The 21,426-nt window shown below is 39.2% G+C and overlaps 1 protein-coding gene and 1 long non-coding RNA gene across 6 annotated transcripts in view; one reads left to right on the forward strand and one right to left on the reverse strand.

The window, feature by feature from the left end:
• Positions 1–460: 460 nt before the first annotated feature.
• The window catches only part of tpcn2 (two pore segment channel 2), a 41,614-nt gene continuing 20,648 nt past the window's right edge, over positions 461–21,426 (reverse strand). For 4 of the 5 annotated variants that reach the window (XM_077563074.1, XM_077563073.1, XM_077563078.1 and 1 more), the window contains 19 exons: positions 21,240–21,312; positions 18,682–18,781; positions 18,536–18,601; positions 18,380–18,444; positions 14,061–14,152; positions 13,505–13,586; positions 12,745–12,834; positions 12,536–12,655; positions 10,585–10,644; positions 10,340–10,468; positions 9,617–9,666; positions 8,725–8,824; positions 7,354–7,425; positions 5,931–6,004; positions 5,632–5,737; positions 4,154–4,236; positions 3,990–4,071; positions 1,561–1,652; positions 461–1,473 (listed from right to left, as the gene is read on the reverse strand). In XM_077563074.1, coding sequence (XP_077419200.1) covers positions 1,386–1,473; positions 1,561–1,652; positions 3,990–4,071; positions 4,154–4,236; positions 5,632–5,737; positions 5,931–6,004; positions 7,354–7,425; positions 8,725–8,824; positions 9,617–9,666; positions 10,340–10,468; positions 10,585–10,644; positions 12,536–12,655; positions 12,745–12,834; positions 13,505–13,586; positions 14,061–14,152; positions 18,380–18,444; positions 18,536–18,601; positions 18,682–18,781; positions 21,240–21,312 — 1,624 coding nt within the window. In that variant the 3' untranslated portion in view covers positions 461–1,385. The remainder of the gene's footprint in view (positions 1,474–1,560; positions 1,653–3,989; positions 4,072–4,153; positions 4,237–5,631; positions 5,738–5,930; positions 6,005–7,353; positions 7,426–8,724; positions 8,825–9,616; positions 9,667–10,339; positions 10,469–10,584; positions 10,645–12,535; positions 12,656–12,744; positions 12,835–13,504; positions 13,587–14,060; positions 14,153–18,379; positions 18,445–18,535; positions 18,602–18,681; positions 18,782–21,239; positions 21,313–21,426) is intronic. The other variant, XM_077563075.1, reaches the window with a different exon arrangement.
• On the forward strand, positions 17,016–17,730 carry LOC144050108 (uncharacterized). Its single transcript, XR_013293785.1, has 2 exons — positions 17,016–17,142; positions 17,230–17,730. It is a non-coding gene; the product is annotated as an uncharacterized LOC144050108 (long non-coding RNA).

Consider the following 21,426-nt stretch of genomic DNA (forward strand, 5'->3'; position numbering starts at 1 on the left):
GTAGTTTTGATTAATTGAGTTTGGTAGTTAAATAAATACTAAGTCTTGAAATCAATGAATAATCTTTTTTTTATCAATCGTGATGTCAAAATCCATCCATCCATCCATCCATTTTCTTAACCGCTTTTCCTCAAGGGTCGCGGGGGGCGCTGGAGCCTATCCCAGCTGGCTTCGGGCAGTAGGCGGGGTACACCCTGAACTGGTTACCAGCCAATCGCAGGGCACTCAAATCAATCAAAAATAATCACGATGACTATTCTTAAGCTAAACAATGGGTTTAATTTACCCAATGACCACCTTAGCATAGCAGTTTCATAATGCTTCATGTTGTGTGTGCATGTGTGTGCCTGCTGCGGTAAACTCTTTGATAAGCGTTAAGGACCAAAATGTAAAGCCGTCCGCACGTACTTCCAGTCCCTTCAACCCCCCATAATTAGTTTGAGTAAAATACTTGGGGAAGTTACTTCAGTGTTATTTATTTATTTACAAACTTCAACAAAAAATAAAAATAATTTCATTCAATATCTTGCTATGATTGTCAGCAAAATACATGTTACAGCAAATGAAAAATCAAAACAGTACCACTTGAAAACAACAATATTCACCATTATGTCCACGTTGCCACCATTGTCACACTTAAAAGCCCATGTTTAATGAACACAGTGTCTAACAGTTCATGCAAATATTTGTAAAATCGAATAAGTATAAAATAGTGTGCTCTTTTTACCTTTCGAGGATTTTTTTTAAGGACTGAGGCGTATTTCACGTTTTTCTTGTAACTCACTTTATCAGTGTCAAATATCACTGAGACAAGTAAATAAATTAATCCATTATTACCTCTACAGCAAATTAATTTTTAATTCAAACATTATTAATGCCCTTAAAAATTTGCACCTTGGGTAAACCTGTCTGCATTCTTTTATCAATTTGGTAATTTTTTGGGGGGGAGCTTAGCAGGATAACAATACATTCAGATTCCAACAAAACTTTATGGTAAAAATGGTAAATGGACTGCATTTATATAGCGCTTTAACTACACCATAAGGTGCCTAAAGCGCTTTACAATTATGCCTCACATTCACCCATTCACACACACACACACACACTCATACACCAGTGGTCGACTGCTACCATGCAAGGCGCTGCCAGGTCCACTGGGAGCAAATCGGGGTTCAGTGTCTTGCTTAAGGACACTTCGACATGGTCACCAGGGGTGAGGCTCAAACCCACAACCTTACGGATGGAAGACGACCACTCAACCACTGAGCCACGCCGCCCCATATGGATTTTTATGGATCACATTATGAGCCAAAATATATTTTCTACTGGCATATAATAAAAACGTCACAACAAACTATAATGCTAGAGCTTGCATGTTCTGTTTGTCATGTGTGTCCCCAGTGCAAGTGTAGGTGGTGATGTTGTTGCAGCTGACAAAGCAATTCTTCTTCTGTTGGCTCCTTGACTTGCTCTCTATAGGAGATGGAAATTAGATGCAAACATTTTTGGTCAGCTCAAAAACAATCTTCATTAACTGTAACAAACATCATGTCTACATACTTGAAAATGAGTTGAACAGATGTTTCGTATCTGATCCTCTCCACATCTGTAACAGAGCAGCTGTGACTGCGATCCCACTTATAGGTGAAGTTCTGGTAGAGAGCAAAGAGTAATTATTTCCGACAGAAGAAAATCTTCCATTTACACAAATTTTTGTCGATTAGAAACTATACGCAAAACTTATTTTTATTTTTTTTTTACAACTTCAATCCATTGGTTTCCTATACCATTTGTACTCATTAGGGTTGTGGATATCTGGCGCATAGCACATTTGTCTTTGGGCAAGTGGTGGTGTTTGAAGGCGCAAAAAAGGTTGGTTGCCATTGGTCTACCTCATGTACTGCATCGCTTCCCTCAAATATTTTGTGATCATATTGCCTATTTAAGATAATTTAAGCACATTAATAAGTACAATAACATGTATTGAAAAAATCTCAACGATATATTCATCACACTGTTGATCTCAAATGGTAAGGGTAGCCAACCCATATGTTGCCTTTATAATATGTTCTATGCAGCCTAGGGTTGCCACCTTGGATTTGTGGTGGGGGAAAAGAGACACTTGACAAAATGTTTGGGGAGGAGGGCTCAGGCATTATTCCCACATGACATTTGGACATAGGAGACAGAAACAAGACTCATGTAATACATTTAATCATTCAAGTGCCAAAATCTCACACACACACACACACACACACACACGCACACGCAGACACACACAATGCTGACTGATAGGCAAACCAAGGTATAGTAGGTAGGCCTACGCTAGCTGATAATTTTGGGTCACCCGTCTCAGGGTGGCAGCCATTTTGCCACTTGCTGTCGACTGAAAATGACACCAAAGTTGCTCAAGGCTCAGATTAACTACCTATCTACTGTACCACCTGTTTTTCGAAGCTGAGCCATGGTTGTTTGATACCTGAGCGTGGCCGGCATCTGACAGTCAAATGCTCTATTTCCTCGGAGCAATGGCTTCCTGTAAGTCCACTGTTTGTATCCCAACCTTAAATGCTATAGATAGTATTCAGTGACGTGACGGGATGATGTGACCTCGCGAGTCAGCGCCATATGATTTGGCTACTTTACAGCGCTCTCAACTGTGCTCCTGTTATGTTTACAACGAATGTTGTTTTTTTTTTAATATTGATGATGTCATCCTCAGCTTCCTCTAATGTTACTTGTGTAAAGAAGACGGATCTGGAAGGTTTTTAGATCAACAGTCCTTGGAGCGGTACACGTTGAAACGTTTGATTAATGGAATCGATTGGATTACAAACATTTGTCGGTGTCCGGACTTCATGGCGACATTCCCGTATGTTCTGAGGTTGGATGGTTCGATCCCAAAACACGGATGTTCTTGCGTCTTATGTCCTTTCGGCTTTTATTGGTTGCTATGTGCATTTATATCATTCATTTGTGATTAGAGGCAAATAATCTCGGGTTATTCTGAGACCAAGTTAGTTAGTTCCCTGACCGCACGAGCTACAAGCACTAGCATGTTTAGTTACTACACAACATTGTAGACTCATCACTTATTTTCATACACTTAGACTACAATTGAAACTTTTGGGCTACTGGGAAAGGAATAGAGACCTTAAGGAAGGTATTTGGAGAAATCTCAAAATCGAAACTTTTGACCATTCAATCTATTTGTAGCCAGAGTGGGTCACATATTACGATTGAAATGCATTTTAACCATCTTACAATAATACTTCCCTTAAACAAAATGGCCAGAACACAGGTGGTAGATTTTGTTGGAAATCTTTTTGATTTATCCTTGCAATCCATGTGTTTCTTCTCCGGAAACTCCTTTGTCTGTTCGACATTCCCAGCACCCGTGAACGGCACACATTGTGGGGCACATGACGTCATGTGAATACTCTCTATAGATATAGAGTCCACCCCCATATTTCTTCCCTGAACAGAAATCACGGTCTACCCGAAACAGCTGTAATTGATCAATCTCGAAAACTCAGTTGGTCATGTTGTCGTTTTGCCATATTTCCGTCAAACAAAGGACGTAACAGGATATCCCCGTAAGATACATGCTTCATTTGGTGGCCTAACATTACACCTCATAGCATATTGGTGGCTTGCTAGTTTGAGTGTGCTAAAAACCTGCACTTCTTTCAAAAGTGGCACACACTGGTGAAAAAAACCAAACATTGTTTAAACATTAGAAAGATTTTTAAATACAAACTGGTAAGTCATGTATTTCAAGTCGAATGTCGAGTATCATAACTACCAAGTCAAAGTCAAATCGAAACTTTTCGAACGTTTTAGTCAAGTCATAATTCCTAAAATTGGCTATTAAAGCCTAAACTCCCCGCCTCTCCACCCTTGACAAATTAATCTTTGACTATAAACATTTTGTTCCCTCTCACCACAATATATTTGAACATATTTGTCTGTGCATTGAGTGTACTAACCTCCAGGATGAGTGCCACGAACAAGTTAACCCACATTACAGAGGAGGTGACCCACCAACACACAAAGTAGATTTTGGACCACCTGAGAAACGTCAAACACATTTAAGTTGCTTCTACGTCATATTCAATTGCTGTTTTATGTTGACTGTTTCTTTTTTCCTCACTCAGTGGTGTATCTGCTATATGCCTCCATGAAGGCCTGCCAGTTGTTGATTATCATGACATCATACAGCAAAATGATGGCCGCCTACAAGACAGGGAGAGAGCGATCGTTTTCATTTGTATTTTTTGGTCATTTTATTGTCAGTATGACCAACTACCAATAGCCTATAGATAGATGCTGCAAATACATTAGGTCATAATGACAGCAATTAGAGTTAGAATGAGCAGATGTTATATACATGAGAAATGTAACACAATATCCATGTGCCAGATTAATCACATTTGTAGTAAGAAGTACAAAGTATCACACTAACACACTTTCATCTGGTTGTTCGAGTGCTAACATTCAGAGACGTGTCACTTGCTATTTCATGTCCTCAACTAGGCACATCACTCAGCAGGATATCATAGATGGTCTAAAATAAAGAAACTTATAGAAAGGGAACATGATGGAGAACAACAACAAGGAACAACTATGAATCCAAAGTTTTATCACATTAGTTTCAAATATGGTGGAGGCAATGTTAGCGCAGGAACGTATAGCTGCTCATGAAATGGGCTAACTGGTGTATATGAATGAACTAATTCAAACCCAAAAACGTAAAAGCGTTGTTTTTTTAAACTTTGTCATTCACTCTCAAAACCGTGTTTACACGTTTGTTTGTTTTTATGCAAGAGCATACAGAAGGCTTTGATGAAGCTTCTCTAATGAAGAGGTGGCTTAAAGCAAATTTAGTTATTAAAAAAAGGGCCAGCAGGTGGCAGCAGAGTATAAGAGATCAACCAGGGCCATGCTACAACAAGCTCTTTTCGCCAGTGTTTTCACCAAGAATGCGAATAATGACGAAACTTAGCTATATTCTAATGCTAATTGATGCAAAATGGAAACAGATACAAATATACTTTTTTTTCTCAATGAAAAAAGACACTAATCTTTCTTTTGGTAGGTTCCATGTCTTTCTAGCCATAGAACACAATATTGTGTGGGCCTGGCAAAATCAGTCAAAATCCAGTCAACCAGCCGGGAGAGAAGGGGGTTGCTTCAGTGAAAATGTCTGGGAGTGAATGAGTTAATGATATAAGTGCTGACAAGTAACATTTTTGAAGCAAAATAATTTGAACATTCTTCAGTAGTCAAGTCCGTGGCTTGAAAATTTTAACAATCATTTTGCAGCTTTTCCAAGACGCAAGTGGGACCACCTGTATTCTCTCACGATCAAAATTCACGATGCCAAATCAGTGGATTGATCTTCAAAAAATACAAAATATTTTCTTCTTCCTTGCTGGTAAAACAAACCCACTTTTGTGTTTTTGGACCCCAATGTTACCAAAGTAGAAGTTACACCACAAAAGCGAGCCAAAAACAATTGAAACCCATATTTTTTTCAGAATTGAGTCCTTGCCCATTTTAAATATAAAATCCAGATTACATTGTAAATGCCATGGCAGAACCCTTTCTAAACAAAAAGAACACACTTACAGCAAAGTCATCAAAATTGTTTGGCCAGTAGCCTAGCTGTTCATAGGTGCCACACTCAGCGCTGAAGTTAGAGGTGATGTTTTTCGTGGTTGTATTATAGGGCACGCTGAAATCACATAAAAGTCAAGCCCATTACAAAATGAGGGAAGACACGGCTAAGCTTTCTTTGTGAGTTTAGTTGCATAAGTAAATTAAGCTAAAAGCACAAACATTGAGACGCAAGGCAAAATTGTCAGATATTATTATTATTATTATTAACAACAGGTGTGATTAAAAAAATAAAAAAAGTATATTGATACCTCATGTGTTCTGGTGGTTTAATGGCACCCTCAAACAGCCAGATGCCAAACACAGCAAACACATAGTAAACCACCTGCAGAGAGAACAATGTGCGTTCCCATTTTAATGTTTGATCAACTTGTTTTCTATGTAGACAAAAAAAAATAATGCAGTACTGTGATATTTCAGATCACCTTTGAAGTTATTCAATGAAAACAAAACAAAAAATCATAATTGAGTATATTATGAATGATTTATTGAAGCATTCATCCATTTCACACCACTTGCTTGTTGGGGAAGGAGGCGTTACGATGAGTTCTCTGGATTTCTAGTTATAAGATATTAGTAATCATATATAAAATATGAATGAAATAGAAATAATACATATACTAATATGTTTTTGTGAAGGATCTATGATATTGCAATTACTTTGTATAATTATTCAATGAGTTAACACTTAAATTTTGACAGCAGTACTATTTTTATTAAATGAGTGTGTTGTTTTTTTACATTATTTTTAAAGTCTTGCGCATGAATCTTGAGCGTAAAGAATTGTGAGCAATATGCTGTTGTAAAGGTTGGTCAGAAGTAACCTTCGCTGAAGGTGGCATACAGACAGGCACCTTTCCTAAACATTTGTAGAATTCAATTTCAAATGCTCCTATCCTCCAAGTACTTCCAGTCACCTTGCTCGGAAAGAAAAGGAAATTTCCTAGGCAAAAATGACAATCCGAAGAGGCCCCAAGATTACTTGCGAATTGAGCATGCACAAAAGGCAAAGCAATGCCCTACCCTATTTAATCGAGTTACCTAAATATGTATTAATATGACGAAGAATTACAGTTAGAAAAAGGGCCAACACGGGGCTTTTTCGGGTTTTTAAAAACCCAAATAAGAGCATATTCAGGTTTTTCAAAACCTGAATATTATTGCCAATATTCGGGTTTTAAAAGGGGTTTTGACTGTATTTAAACATACTCACTGGTAGGCAATATTATGATATTGCTAAAATAAATAAATTACAGATACACAAAATGAAAACATTGCAACAAAATATAAAATAAGCAACCCTACAATTCTTTCTGCACAAACGCTAAATCACAAAAAATAAAACTGAGGTCAAAACTGAACAAAATGTCATGCCTGTGATACATAACATCTAATTAATTAGAGGCGTTGTTAATAGTTACTCTGATTTTAATTGGCTACAAATATTGAAACCATTAACATTGTTTTTCAATTCATTACATTTTGATCAACATATGTACAGTACATTTGAAATCAATCTATGCTATACAAAAAGAAATACAGCAACTACAGAGTACAGTTTCAGTAATAAAGACATACTAATGTTTCATTCCAATGTTTGTCAATCAGAAGATTATGTGTAAGAGCCAAAATTATACAACATCTAATTCATTTAGGATATCATTTTTAACTTACCACCAGAATCCCTGCAAAAGCTCTTAGGTTTTTCACCAGGTCCAACAAGGTACTTGCAACCAAAGCCATAATCTGCCGAACAAAATACTTGTATAAATGCACGGAAGAGAAATATGTTGTCATGAGACTACTCTATTGGTTAATTAATCCCATACAACACATTTACAAAAACAATTACCACAGCAACAATGTAGTCTGGTCTTTATCTTAAAAAAACTATCTTTATAAAAGACCACAAGAACCTACGGAAGAGGATTAGGGCCAGTGAAGAGAGAAACAAAAGGTTGGCAGGATTCAAACTTAAGTCTTAGAATTCTGACTTTAAAGTGAGAATTGTGACAGTTCCAATTTTAGTGCTATTATTCTCACTTTAAAGTGAGAATTCTGAGAATGAAATGAGAATCCTGCCAACCTTTTTTTCCTCTCTTAACTGGCCCTAATCCTCTTCCGTAAGAACCACAATCGGAATCGCCTTTATTGTTGTTGTATATAATAAAAAAAATGTTAGGTTGCTACTTCTTGGTGTCTATAAATTAGAATATTTTTTGGTTTCGGTTTTGTGTCGCAGTTTGCAAGTCAAAATTCACATTTTCTCCTCATTAAAAAAAGACACTGAATAGCAAAACTGAAAATCCAATACTTGAATGGCGAGAACAGTCCCAAAAAGCATCACTATGCTGGACGCATGAGCGTCAGCGTGGACAATGCGCTTACGTCACCTACACACAACAAGTAAGTGGCCGATGCAAGCATGGTGGTACTTGGGCCACACCAGCTGTCAAGCCATGAGCTTTGGCTCGCTAACTAGTGTGGCTAAACACGTTGCACAGTCACTGTCCGTCAGAGAACAGCGGAAATGACTCAAAAAGTGCAATATGACGTTTCAACTTCTTGGGGGCACTGGATTTGCTACAGCTTTCAGAGCGTGCAAAAGCGAAGACGCCTGTGCAGTCCAGGCGATGTATAAATAGGGAACCTGTTTGACATGACCTTTTAGTAGTCAAATCGAAGGGTGGATCTGAGCAGCCCAAAATATTTGTGCAGCAACACGCCTTTTCTGACTTACACAAATGGGAGAATATGCCCCTATATGGATTTAAGAAATACAAACTGTTGACTATATAAGAAAAATAAAACAAATCTTTCATTAGTTATATTGTCATATTTTTATGTTGAATAAAACCCTTGCTTCAGGTCTCTGAAATTTAATTTGCAAAAAAATTGCTCCTCAAAATTTACTGATTATCAAAATTGTTGCTCAATGAAAAAAACAAAACGGTGGTTTGTGGTGGTTAGTGCTACCCAGTTAGCAATCAAAGGGGGACACAAATTCCTTGTCAAAGTTGAATAACCCACCAGGCTGCTACCTACCTTGATATCTGGTATGATGCGCAAGAAGCGGAAGACAATCAGCATGTTAACAAAACGAACCATTTCCCACAGAGAAAACACTCCCTGAGAGGATGGGCTCCTGTGGTGACATACATAAACACATGCAGTTTGTTTGCAGAGCTGCACAGTCATAATTGCCACCTCTAATATAATTAGTCATGAATCCTTAAAAAACTGAACTCACGTTGTAAACAGTGAACAAAATGATTTAAAAAAGAATATTTAATGTCAACTGTTATGTCAATCAAACTCAAGGAGGCTGTATCAGGCTGTTCAGATGACAGAATGCAACCTGAAAGGTCAAAATTGGGATTATTTGGTCTAAGTCGAATTTTTCCCTCCTCCGAGTGCCATTTTAGGTTCATGATAGAATTCATTTTTTTGGTATTATTTTCTATTTTTTTGTTTATTTTTTTGTACACAACTTTCCTGTGGTAGAAGTTGCCCAGATGTAATTGATGTTGTTCTTATGCAGGGGACCCCCCCGAATCGCAGGAATACGCAACGAGCCCAACCGCAATAGCAAAAATCTGTGAATAATTCTTTATAACTACTATGAAAAAGGAAAAAAATTCTGAGAAAAAAAAATGAATAAGCAGGGGGCAGTCCACTGTATTACAAAAAAAAAAAAAACATAATGCACAATTTCCTAAATAATTGACTACCTTACACAAGGACTTGGATTTTGAAAAAGGTGAGTCATGGTTCAAGTAATTAAAAAATAACAAGTTTGTTTGCCTTGGATGCCTGCATGGGTGTTGGGTCTACGTCTGTGGTGTGCAACACAAAATATATATAGCACAGCGTAAATCCAATTTCCCCTTGAGGGGTTATAATCAGTCTAACATATTAAAAAATAAAATGAACTTACACAGGTGAATAAGAAAGGCGGTAGGTGACATAAATAGTTATCTGCAGGACCTAATGGCAGAAAAACAAGTTCAGTGACAAATTATTTATGATTATTTATAATATAAATTATCCTGTTGAGTTCACAGAAGGCCTGATTTAGATTGCAAAAAAAGAAGAAGCAGGCACTAAATCGTGTTCACGTTAACAGAATGTGCACAAGCAAGTGGTGAGCGTCTTAGGAAGTGGAGATCACCCCATAAATAAGGATTTTGAGCGTTGGTTAATTGTCAACACATCCACGTTCCAAGTGATAATTTGTGCAACCACATTATCTCAGTTGTTTTATGCATTTCTGTACTTAAAAAATATGTACAGTATATTGTTTTGTATTGAATTGTACATGTTAATACGGAGCCGCTAAGAGTGGGGTGGGGGGTTGGGATGCATTCCCTCGCCAAAAACTTTGCGTTCTCTTGCAAAGCCAGACCGAAGTTGACTCGGAAGTATATCAACTTGTTTAAAAAAATTGCGTCCCCTCACAGACAAAACTAAAACTTTGCGAGAGAACGCAACAGTTTTTGCGAGGGAATGCAATCTTTGCGAGAGAATGCAATCTTTGTGAGAGAATGCAAATAATCTTTTCCCCCTACCATGTCACCTAGGTACCATTAGATTATTATAAACACATTATGCTCAAATTTTCCAATGGCAGGTTGTGGAAGATTGTGCCACACTAAATTACCAGTAGCAGAATGGTGAGGAATCCGTCAAATATGTTGTTCCTGTAGGAAAGGTACCCTTTCCAGCTCAAGGCAAATATCTTCACACACATTTCAAACAAGTAGTAGATGATAAAACACATGTTGATAATCTACAATAGAAGGAAAACAGAAAGTGGTGCTGGTAAATGTCACAGTAATATACTATACTCATCAGCTGGTTCAAGCTAATACAAAGATAACAGAGAAATGTTATAGTAGAGCTCACCTCCATGCAATGGTTATCTCTCTCTGCTGTGGACTTGTCTGAGTTCAATACCAAGATAGTCTAAATCACAAACAAACATCAGTCAAGGACCATCTGACGTGTTTTCATGAGCACACGATTCGGGGTCCTCCTCACACCTCGGGGCGCTATGGTTGTGCAAATTCTGGGGGAGCTGTAACAACCCAATATTGTTTTTAAGGCCTCTGATTGGTTCAGCTGTTTTGATTACTCTTAATTGGTTGAGTTAAAATTTGCATCAAAGATAGATTTACAGAGGAGAACAATATTGGACATGACTCATGAATTCATTTTCAAGGCACACTTTTCTGGACTTTATCGGCTGGGTCAACCAACACTGTTGCTGGCTGGCTTGTTTCAACCTGGAAATTAATATTTTGGGTACTTACAGGGCAGTATGTATAAGTGGAACAATTATCTTACACAGACAGGCACAAGCAAAGAAGGGAGGTCTGCTCCACCTACATCAGCATCTCCTTATGAGTATGGCATTTTATTTAATGTTTTCATATTGATTAATATTGATTGTGAACTGCTAGTGTAGTGTAGAAGTTTAGAGTGGTTTGGAGATGTTGTATTACTGGTAAATCTATGTAAGTGTGTTTCTTGCGTTAGTGAAATTCACCAGAGGTGGACAGTCCATCGGGTCTGGATGAATGACGAATGGCAAGGAACTTAAAAGAAAAGAAAAGGGGGTGGGGGGTGCTGCTGACTAAAACGACGGACATGGGTTTTCGTCCCTCAGTGTCATCGTCACTCACCGGGTCAAGTGCCAACGTACTTATCACAGACAGATGAATGAAAGAAGCACAAGCTGACGGTTTCTGGTGTGTTTGTTCGTTGTTTTGCTTAAAATGACTGCATTGGATATATGTGTGTGTGAGTGATAACTCCTGTGTTCAATAAAGGATCTCTGCTGAGACTTGTTGCCGGCTAGGATTGGCTAAGGAGGCTATTTTAGCTAACCAGGAAGGTGCGAAAAACCAGTCCACCAATCAAGAGCAGAGGTTTGTACAGCCATATTTGCATGTACAGACATTACACTGGAATCAAACACACAGGGGAGTGGAGACATCCATGGAAGCAGTTTTTAACTTAAAGGATTACTGATGCCAGTAACGGACGGTCTATCAATACCGATGGAATGCCCACATTTGCAGATGGCGATTAAAGGTTTCTTTGGCTTGAAAAAAAATGGCAGAACGATGACGATTGAAGGGGGCGCTGGGCGCAGACAAATAACGAATGATGGAACAGCAAAAATATGTAAAATGCCCAATTGCCCACTTCTGGTAATCATCCTCAAATACATTAAATTCCTCCATTGCACATGTGTTAAGATCCGGTCCTCGAGGGCCTAAGTCCTGCATGTTTTTGAGGTTTCTCTACTTTAACACACCTGATTCAATGATCAGGATAATTATGCTGCAGAGCTTGCTGATGAGCTTAAATATGAATCAGCTGTGTTGAACGTGGGAAAGCTCTAAAACATGCAGGACTCAGGCCCTCGAGGACCGGACTTTGACACCACTGCTCTATTGTAATATAAATATATATGAGGAACATTGTATGTACAAGTAAGTACTGCTTGGATGTATATTGAACATAGCGCCTTGTGCCTAATTATTGTTTTGGAGGAATAATACAGTTAGTTCCTTCGGCGGGACAGTGGTTGTGGGTATAATGGACTGCCTCACCAGTGTTTGTAGAGACATTCAATCTGTACTGTGTAATAGAATGAGAAGAGCCGGCCACATGTTGCATGATACCCACTGAAGGCTTAGGTCCCACTGGTATAATATAGCAATACGGCTTTTTGGATGATTGCAGACACCTGGTTAAAGGACCAGCTAAAGGGATTGTCTTTACACTGGTACATGACAATGGTTTTCTGTGTATGTTCAAAAAGACAAAAGGTGAGTGTTTTACTTACACATATGCACACTACATGGGCCAACGCCACTGCATTGCCAAATACTGTAAAATAGTAGTGGCTGAAGATCACCTGCAGCTTCTGCAATACTGCAGAGCTATACTGTGGTACGGAAGGATGCTGTGAAGAACAAAGGCCTATTAATAAGCTTCAACAATTAACTAACATGCATTATCTTTGTTTTTAGCATTTGATTTGAGAACTTGTACCTCTTTTATGCGATCTTTATCCAATTCATCAAATATCTGTTTGAACTGCTCTCTGTTCATAAAGCCTTCAGCTTCATACTGACGTGTCTCCTGAAACAATCAAAGCGGAAGTGAAAGATCGTTTGAAGGTTGTGTTGCGTTTGAATTTAGTATAGTTAACCATTTCAACCATTACTGTACTTTCCGAATGAGCAACTATTGCTGAGGTTTGCCAATGGATCCTGAGTGTGGAGCAGTGTCAATACCCACTATTACCAACCGATTTTCAAAGGCTGCAATGTTACGTGATGAAGAGGACTGCACAAGCTCATCGGCAAATTTGCCACGTGACACAAGTGACACTGAAAATGACAACAATGACTGAGAAAATGTGGAACAAAGGAGGGGCTGCTGTATTCTGACACTGAAGACCCGCACCTAATAAAGCTAAGCGGACAATACATGTACATTTTTCTTTTTATGCCTAAACTTAGCTGCTTTTAAACAGGTGAGCTTTGTCCGGAAATGATGAAATTAATATTTGTTTTCTTTTTAAATAAACAATATGACCCCAGTCTCCTCTTCTCAAATACTTTCTGCGTAGTTTCCCAACTGTTCAAATATTCAAGTAGGGAAACTATGTATAAAAATGAGAATTTGACAAGTAGTAAATACTTTTTCATGGCACTACATCATGCAGGCTGGACCGTTATGCTGAATTTTAAAAATATGGTTCAAGTGGTCGATCCGTATACTAAATGTAACCACAATGAGTTCTAACAGAAGTGATGGCCTCTCTGTAGTAGCTTTGCATCTTGATCCTGGACATCACTTGTAGCACAGCACCAATTGGCACACGTTCCCTAAAATCAAATCAATATCAATACTGTTAGGGTATCTGTGTTTTCACATTTTTTAACTGACAGCATACACTGAAATACAACTATTTATTCATAAAAATGGGCCTAATTCCGATCTAACAATATAGCCCATATCTGAATTGTGCTAGCTGGGAGCAGCAAAAAAAAAAAGAAAAATAAATTGTGTCACTGTAAAATCAACCTAACAAGGTACATCACATTCACTTATGAAAAGTGAAACTGTGCTGCTGGAAGAGATGTGAGGCAAACTTTGTAACGTTTTAGTTCCCGGTTGAGTGTATCGTAAAAGAACAGAAGATCGTGTGCATGTGTGTCTACATAATGCATTTTGTAGGAATCCTACATACACTTTAAGACCCCTAGGTCTTTTTTGATAAGTTCAAGTAATTTTGTTTCATATTTTATAATGCATCGCATATGTACAGGCATCACGTTTGCATCAATTGGCAATCTTACCTAGCAGCATTCTCAGCATCATGACAGCTCAGGACTTGGAAGGCTGCTCGGATTCCCAGACGCCTTCGAATTATGGATGTTTGGACTGACATCTGGATGATAAACAAGACAGGCTAACTGTTAAAATATTTGATACTCCCAAAAAAGGAACAACAAAAACAGCTATTGTACCTACAGTAAACCTTGGCCTGTAACTTTTCTTGGTTACCCTTTGTAATCCCCACAACACCCTTTCCCATCATACTGACAGCGCTCACTACCAACTGAACATTTTTTATTGATTCATCAATATTTGAAAAAATAAAAATGACACTTTTTATAATAGATTTTCTTTAACAAAGTATTTTGACATCTGTCAGACCAATGATGGTGCAGACGTGAGTGGTCGCCTCGGTGTTGCGCTCGCTATTATTGCTGTTATACCTACACTACTTATTTACACGAGAGAACGCATGCCATTTTTGGTCAACTTTTACAAATCCACAAAGGTTTTTGGAGACACTAACCACAGGAATGGCAGCCCTTTCTGGAACATGAAGGCGATGCCGACGCTAGAGGGGAGTTGCCTTTTTTTTCTCTTTTTTTTTTTACTGCAAGTTGTCATCGTCCGTGTTTCTGTTTATATTTGTATTTGGTTTTGTTTCATGTTATGCCTTGTGGTTTGTATATTGTCCTGTTTGCACCTGTGCTCGTTTACCCGGCCCCTTCCTATGTCTTCCTATCAGGCTCCCTCAGCCACTTGTCCAGATGTTCCTTCTTGTGTCGTTAATTTGCTTTGATTTGGTTTCCTCCTATCTTTACTGGATCATTTGTTTGCATTTGCTCATAGTCTGTCAGTTGTCCTGTCCTTTTCCCTGGTGAGTTTAGTGTGTTTCGTTTGTTACTTTGTATCTACCTTTTGGTCCTTTGTTAGTTTAGTAGTTTTGATTCCAAGTGTCTTGTTTGTTTTTTCCTTTGGAAATAAATTACTTTTTTTTGGTTTAATATCCTGCAAACCTGCAAGTATAGTAATTTGATTCACCACACGAGTTCTCCACCTTCATACTTGCTGGTGTTTACATCCCACCACAAATACTGGCTGACCAACTAAACCAACTGAAACTAAAGCACTAAAGCACCCAGATTCACACCTCATCATCCTGGGTGATTTTAACAAAGCAAATCTTAACCATGATGTTCCTAGATATAAGCAGGACATCGATTGTCCCACCAAGTAAGGCAACATTCTGCACCACTGCTAAATAAGATTGAAAAGTCTCATAGAACTTTATTCCCTGTTTCTCTGATCACTGTTTAATCCACTAAATTCCATCATACAAGTACAAATTTGAATGTGCAAAACCTACAATAAAAACAATGAAGAAGTGGGAATGTTTGGACTGCACTGATTGGAGTGCCTCTAAAACTACACTGGCAGCTTGGACAAACATGCGGACACTGTAGCAGCCTACATTTGTTTCTGTGAGGACATGAATGTTCCGATTTAAAAAAACGTTCCACTTGTTCGACAACAACAAGCCATGGTTCACTGCCAAACTCAGACAACTCGGAAAGGCCAAAGAGGACACCTTTTGAATTGGAGATACAGAACTGTACAAACGGGGCCTGAAATCAGCTGATAAAGGAAATTAACATTGCAAAAAGAAGCTATGCAGAAAACCTGGAAAAATAGTTTACTACTAAACACTCCGTGTCCATGTGGAACGGCCTAAAATTTGTTTCAAACTAGAGGAGACCATCCCCTCAAGTAGAGGACAGTAAGGGACTGGCTGACATTCTTAATATATTCTACTGCAGATTTGAAAAGGACACTTCCACATCCCACACCCACGACCAAACCCTTCAGTCACACACCCAGGTTACCTCCCATGCCCTGACGATTCACAAACAGGAGACTGCTCTTCAAGCAACAAAAGCTCAAAAAGGCTTCAGAGTGTCTCCTTCCTGTGTGAAAGTCTGATCTTCAACAGATCCTTGGAGAGGTTCCATCTTGCTTCAAACACTCCACCATCATCACAGTCCCCAAGAAACCTGCAATATTGGGCCTAATGCTGGCTCACCTAAAAAGTATCACTGGAACCCTGTTGGATCCCCTGCAGTTTGCCTACCAGGCAAACAGGTCAGTGGATGATGCATAGTCAACATGGGCTGTACTTGAGCCGAGAGCAACGACGGTGCAAGGACCTCCCTGAGGATCCTGTTTTTGGACTTCAGCTCTGTGTTTAACACTTTCATGGCAATTTACCTTTCACAAACCACGCCTCCAAGTGGTTAAGGTCCGTCAAGCTTGTATCCGCTCCATTAAAATCCATTGTAAAATCGATCCACAAAACTTGTCAGCTTCAATAAAAACATACCAAAAAAAGTTACAACAAGCTGTCGACCTCCAACAAGCAAAATAATAAATCAATGTGCTCATGTCTTCAGTGGATTACAAAGTGTGGACAGCCTCACCCCCAGCTAAATGTCAACAAGATAAGCAAGCATTCCTACGTTTGCTCCAAGGCAAGTGCCTGTTAAAGTAGCTATAATGGACTAGGCTATAGCCATAATCGCTAAATTAGCAACCGTTACTAGCTTTTAGCTCTGTTGTCAAATTCACTTTAGCTCTAGTGACGAGATCATCCACAAAACTGGAAATCAAAGTTATATTTAAGATTATCTCTTTGTGTATATTATCAGGATATCATTATCTTTGGCCATTCATCCCTGAAAGTGGTGAGTGCTTCCCCATTTTTCACGAGTGCTTCATGACCCTCAACGTGAACCTTGCTACCACGGCCATCTTGGCCTCCACCAACAATGACTGTCGCACGGACCCTGTCACCTCTGAAGAAGTCAAGGCAGTACTGAAACACCTGAAGAACAACAAGGTGCCTGGTATCTGCACAGTCACCGCAGAGATGTTGAAGGCGGGCGGCGACTGCATCATCCAGTGGCTCACCCACATCATAAACGCTGTGTGTGATAGAGCAGCTGCCAACTGACTGGACTGGGGGTATCATCCTCCCCTTTTGGAAGCAGAAAGGTGACAAGCTTACCTGCAGCAACCACAGGGCCATCACCCTCCTATCCATCCCCAGTAAGCTGTTTACCAGAATACTCCTCAGCTGTCCCCAACAAGCGGGCTTCATGCTCAACCGCTCAACCTCTGATCAAATTTTGGTAGATTTCCTGGAACATGACCTGGCTTGGAGGGTGCAATTCCTGGACCTTGGCGGGAGGACGAACCAGCGAACCCGGGATGCTCCAGGCCGATGCTTTCAGCCCTGCCCCGCGGGGCCTCGTTGGGGCCTGCTCCGCACCATTCCCAGAACTAGACCTTGGTTGGTGTTGAATTGCTGGAATTTTACCCAGGTGGGAGGACGAACTAGCGACCCTGGGATTATCCAGGCCTTGAGCTCTAACTAAGTTTGACGCGACACTAAGTAATAATACACTGTTTAGCTTGATCATTGTTATTAGTGGTAGCTCGATAACTTGACGTCCATAGTAGGTAGTTTAAGCTGGGTCTCTTACTGAGAGCGCTGTGATGTTTCATCTATTTACACAAAGGGAACATAGCGTCGTAACAGGCACTTTGAACTTAATCTTTCACATAGCATTTTGTGTTACCTCAGAATAAAGAACCGTTCTGTTACAGAGCAAAAATAAAATCACATATTCAGTTTACAGGTACATTTATTAAATATGGGAATAATATTTCACGCAGAGAGAGTTGTTGTACTGGACTTATCTTGAAACCTGTATGATTTAGCATCAATAGTTGTGAAGTCCTCTTTTCTGTATGTTTTAATATTATGAATATATCTTTCCACTGCATAATTTGACTCGATCTGGAAGACATCACGCTTGTATTGCTCCAAAAATGCTCACCGACATGCTTTGGTACATACATTTATTAAGTGTCCAGATGGATGTCAGACCCAGAAGCATCAACTGAAGGGGGTGGGTTTATGCAAAAGGTCAATTGGGAGTGAATGGCTAATAGTGGTTTGTGCTCATCATGTCAGCAAACTTAAAAAATACAGAAAAAATAATTAGACTGATCTATTGATTTAACTGTGATGTTATGTTAATATGTATCGATATTGTGGATGTCATTTTAATGTGGCCTTTTTCAAATTCTTTCTTTTAATTTTATTGTCCTAATCATAAGATAAAAGTTATTTAAAAAATACAATTTACTGCATTGGTGAATAAAGACAACATATTTAAAACAATTGAGGTTAGTGTGTTATAGTGGCCACTTTGACAATCAGTGCAAGAAATTCTGCCCTTTAGGCTGTATGATGTCATACAGTATATGTGTGACTTACCAGCAAGTATCCCCTGAACTGGTTGTAGATAATGGCTGTCATTAAGTTCATTAAGCAATAAGTTCCTGAAAGGAAACAGATAGAGACATTCTACTAGATAAAACAACTTTTATTTCAAGAAACAGGTAAATATTGAACTGAAAGAAAACATCTTACCAATGACACTGAAGGAGACAAAGAAAATGGCAAATCCTCTGTTTAGGGAGTAGGCAGGAATCATCACTGCATAAAATCACAACATTTGTAAATATTAAAAATAACCAAGGTGATCAGCCAGCTAAAATAATCACTGAATGCAATACCATCTGGATTGTTTGCTGTAGTGAGCAGCACCAGCAGCGAAGTAAGTGATGTAGGCAGGTTTCGAAAATACACTTTCCACTCTTCATTTTTAAGTGGATCCTGAATGCAACCACAGAGGGAAAGTGGTGTAAAACAAAAGAAGGCCTTCTTTGTGTGACATGAACATATACGTGAAAGGTGAAAGAACTGAAGTCGGAAATGAGTGAGAGTTCCAAATGGTTAAAACAAAAAAACAAACGCCCCCCCAAAAAAAACTACCCATAGCAGGTGCTCTTCAAGCTCGGTGGGCAAAAAAATAATAATCTGACCTTTAAATTTAAACAAATTAAAGAACGTCTGGCTGAACGCAAATATGCAATAAGAACTCAAAACATTCTTTATTCATGGCAAAACATTTTAATAATAAAAAAGCAGGCCGCAGTAGACCCAGCCATGTTCATTGAAGTTATCCCATAGTACCCCATGGGCGGCAACAGTCAACGACTTCTCTCCATATCTCTGAGACTGGAGTCTACAGCGTTGTTGTTTCTTGTTTTTCATGTTTCATTGATGGTGGGCTTTTTTTGGTCAAATTCATATGTCCATCACAGCCGAAGGCAGCCTTGTTTTTCAGTTCTTATGTAGCTGTACCACTTCCCTGACGGTGTCTTCCTGCAGTGCTCCAACTTATTAAATGAACTCTCGCACTATTGTTGCCCATTCGGCATCCATTGCAGCCTAGTCATCCTGGAAAGGGAATTTCCACACTTGCGGCCCCTCCCCTCTATATAATTAAATTACTTGACTGTGCGTTCCCCAAATGGTGGCATTTATAGCCATTGATTTTTACATAAGTGTCACTGATGGCGTTGCACACTGGTTCATTGAACTGCAATTTGTCAGTTTTTTTTTTTTCCAGTTGAGTCTGTTTTTATTTAATCTTATTCTCTGCTGTTGTTATTTTTTAATATAGATATTATGTATATTTATTTTTTTTCTTTTTCTCCGGTGAACATGGATTACGTGATGTAACATGACTGTTGTCACTTTAAATGTGTTGCGCACCTGTTATGCCTCATTAGCTCTGATGATGACTAAGTCGAAACGCGTCTGCAATAAATTTCTCTAAAGCCTCGTTTACACCGAATGTATCTACCCTACTGTACTCTACTCGGCTCTACACCAAAAAGCAGTGAGTCTCCACTGCCACGGCCACCATCCGGGAGCCCCTCCTCACCTTGCCATGGAAGGTCATGCTAAAGCGATCGCAGCTAGCGTGCACTGCACACACAGGCAAAAACAATGGAGAGCGCAAACAATGTTTTGTGCCTGTTTATTTTAGCCTGAAGACATCAAATGAATATTGCAGCAACCAGAAGACTGCATTCAATAATGTTAAAAAGGTATGCACCTCCTCAAAAGTCCAAGCATTAATCTGTTTGGAAGCCATTGTTGTCTTCTCTTCATCGTTAACGGCAGCTGTTATCCCAGGGTAGTGGTTTGCATGTCTCAAACCAATCATTGGCCTTCAAAATAATTATATTACGTTTTGGAACTGGGCTAGTTTTTTTTAGAACCGCAAAGGAACAGGTACCAGAAAAAGCGAGTAGAGTAGAGCCGGGTAGGTTTGTTGGTGGAGACGGGGATTTTGCAGACTAGAGTAGAGTAGGGTAGATACCGTCAGTGGAAAAGAGGCTTTACAGCAGAGTGCCTCAGGTGCTTTCTTATTTGACTTTTCTCATTTGTTACGTTTTATTCATTGGGAGGAGTAGAGTGCCTGATACTGTTCTCCTTTAATTTTCAAGCACTTGAAAAGTGGTAATGAGAGAAAACTGCCAGTAGGTGGTAGCGATGCACCATTCTAGATTTAAGATCACCTCTGTAAACAGTGGGCAAGAAAGAATTCCTGGAGGCTCATGACAGGAAGTGACAGCAGCAGCACGTCGGATAACTTAACGCATACTTTTGTGCTTGTCACGTCGGGTAACTTGACGCATACAGTTGTGCTTGAAATGAGCGCACTGTATGGAGAGAAAAAGGCTTAATGCCAATAAAATCCCAAATTCTGTGGCAATCGTTTTGATATTTTCAGAGGTTGTAGTGATGAGTAGAGATGTGCTTGTTAAAGCTACTGAGCACAGAAAACGTAATTTAATACTGCCACCTGTTGACAAAAAATGAAACTGCACAGACCCTTCTTAACATATACAAGTACAACTCGTAGTTGACATCACATCCGCAAACAGAGGGCGGGAAATTCAAACCCGAATCCAGTCTGAAAACTGAAGTCTTGCAGGAGTACCCATTATTAACAGCGAAGGTGTTAATTTACTAATTAGATGTTTCAGTCATAAATGGTCAAATGAAAAGAATATTGTTACAGAGAGCGGCTTTAATTTTGGTGATGATTCACAGGATTTGTTTGTGTCACTAAGCGACGTTTAGCTCAAGGGTATGTGAACTTTCAAGCTCAACTGTATTCTAGTCAAAGTATTACTTGACATGAAACTGGTCCATGGGGCAAAAAAAGGTTGAGGACCATCTTAAGGGTTGAGTATACATACTTACAAGAACTCACCTCAGTTTTCGGGAACAACAACATGCCAATCATAGTAAAGATACAGAGGTGAAGCGCCAGCAGCAAAATGACACTGCAGGTACAAAAACAAGGGTACACTTGTTATGGGCATTGAAAAGCTTAACAGCAAACGTAACTAAAGCTTCGATAGATAATCGTGGTACAGTGTCCTACTACACATTTTGCA

The sequence above is a fragment of the Vanacampus margaritifer genome, chromosome 4 (assembly GCF_051991255.1).
Source record: "Vanacampus margaritifer isolate UIUO_Vmar chromosome 4, RoL_Vmar_1.0, whole genome shotgun sequence".
Classification (NCBI taxonomy): domain Eukaryota; kingdom Metazoa; phylum Chordata; class Actinopteri; order Syngnathiformes; family Syngnathidae; genus Vanacampus; species Vanacampus margaritifer.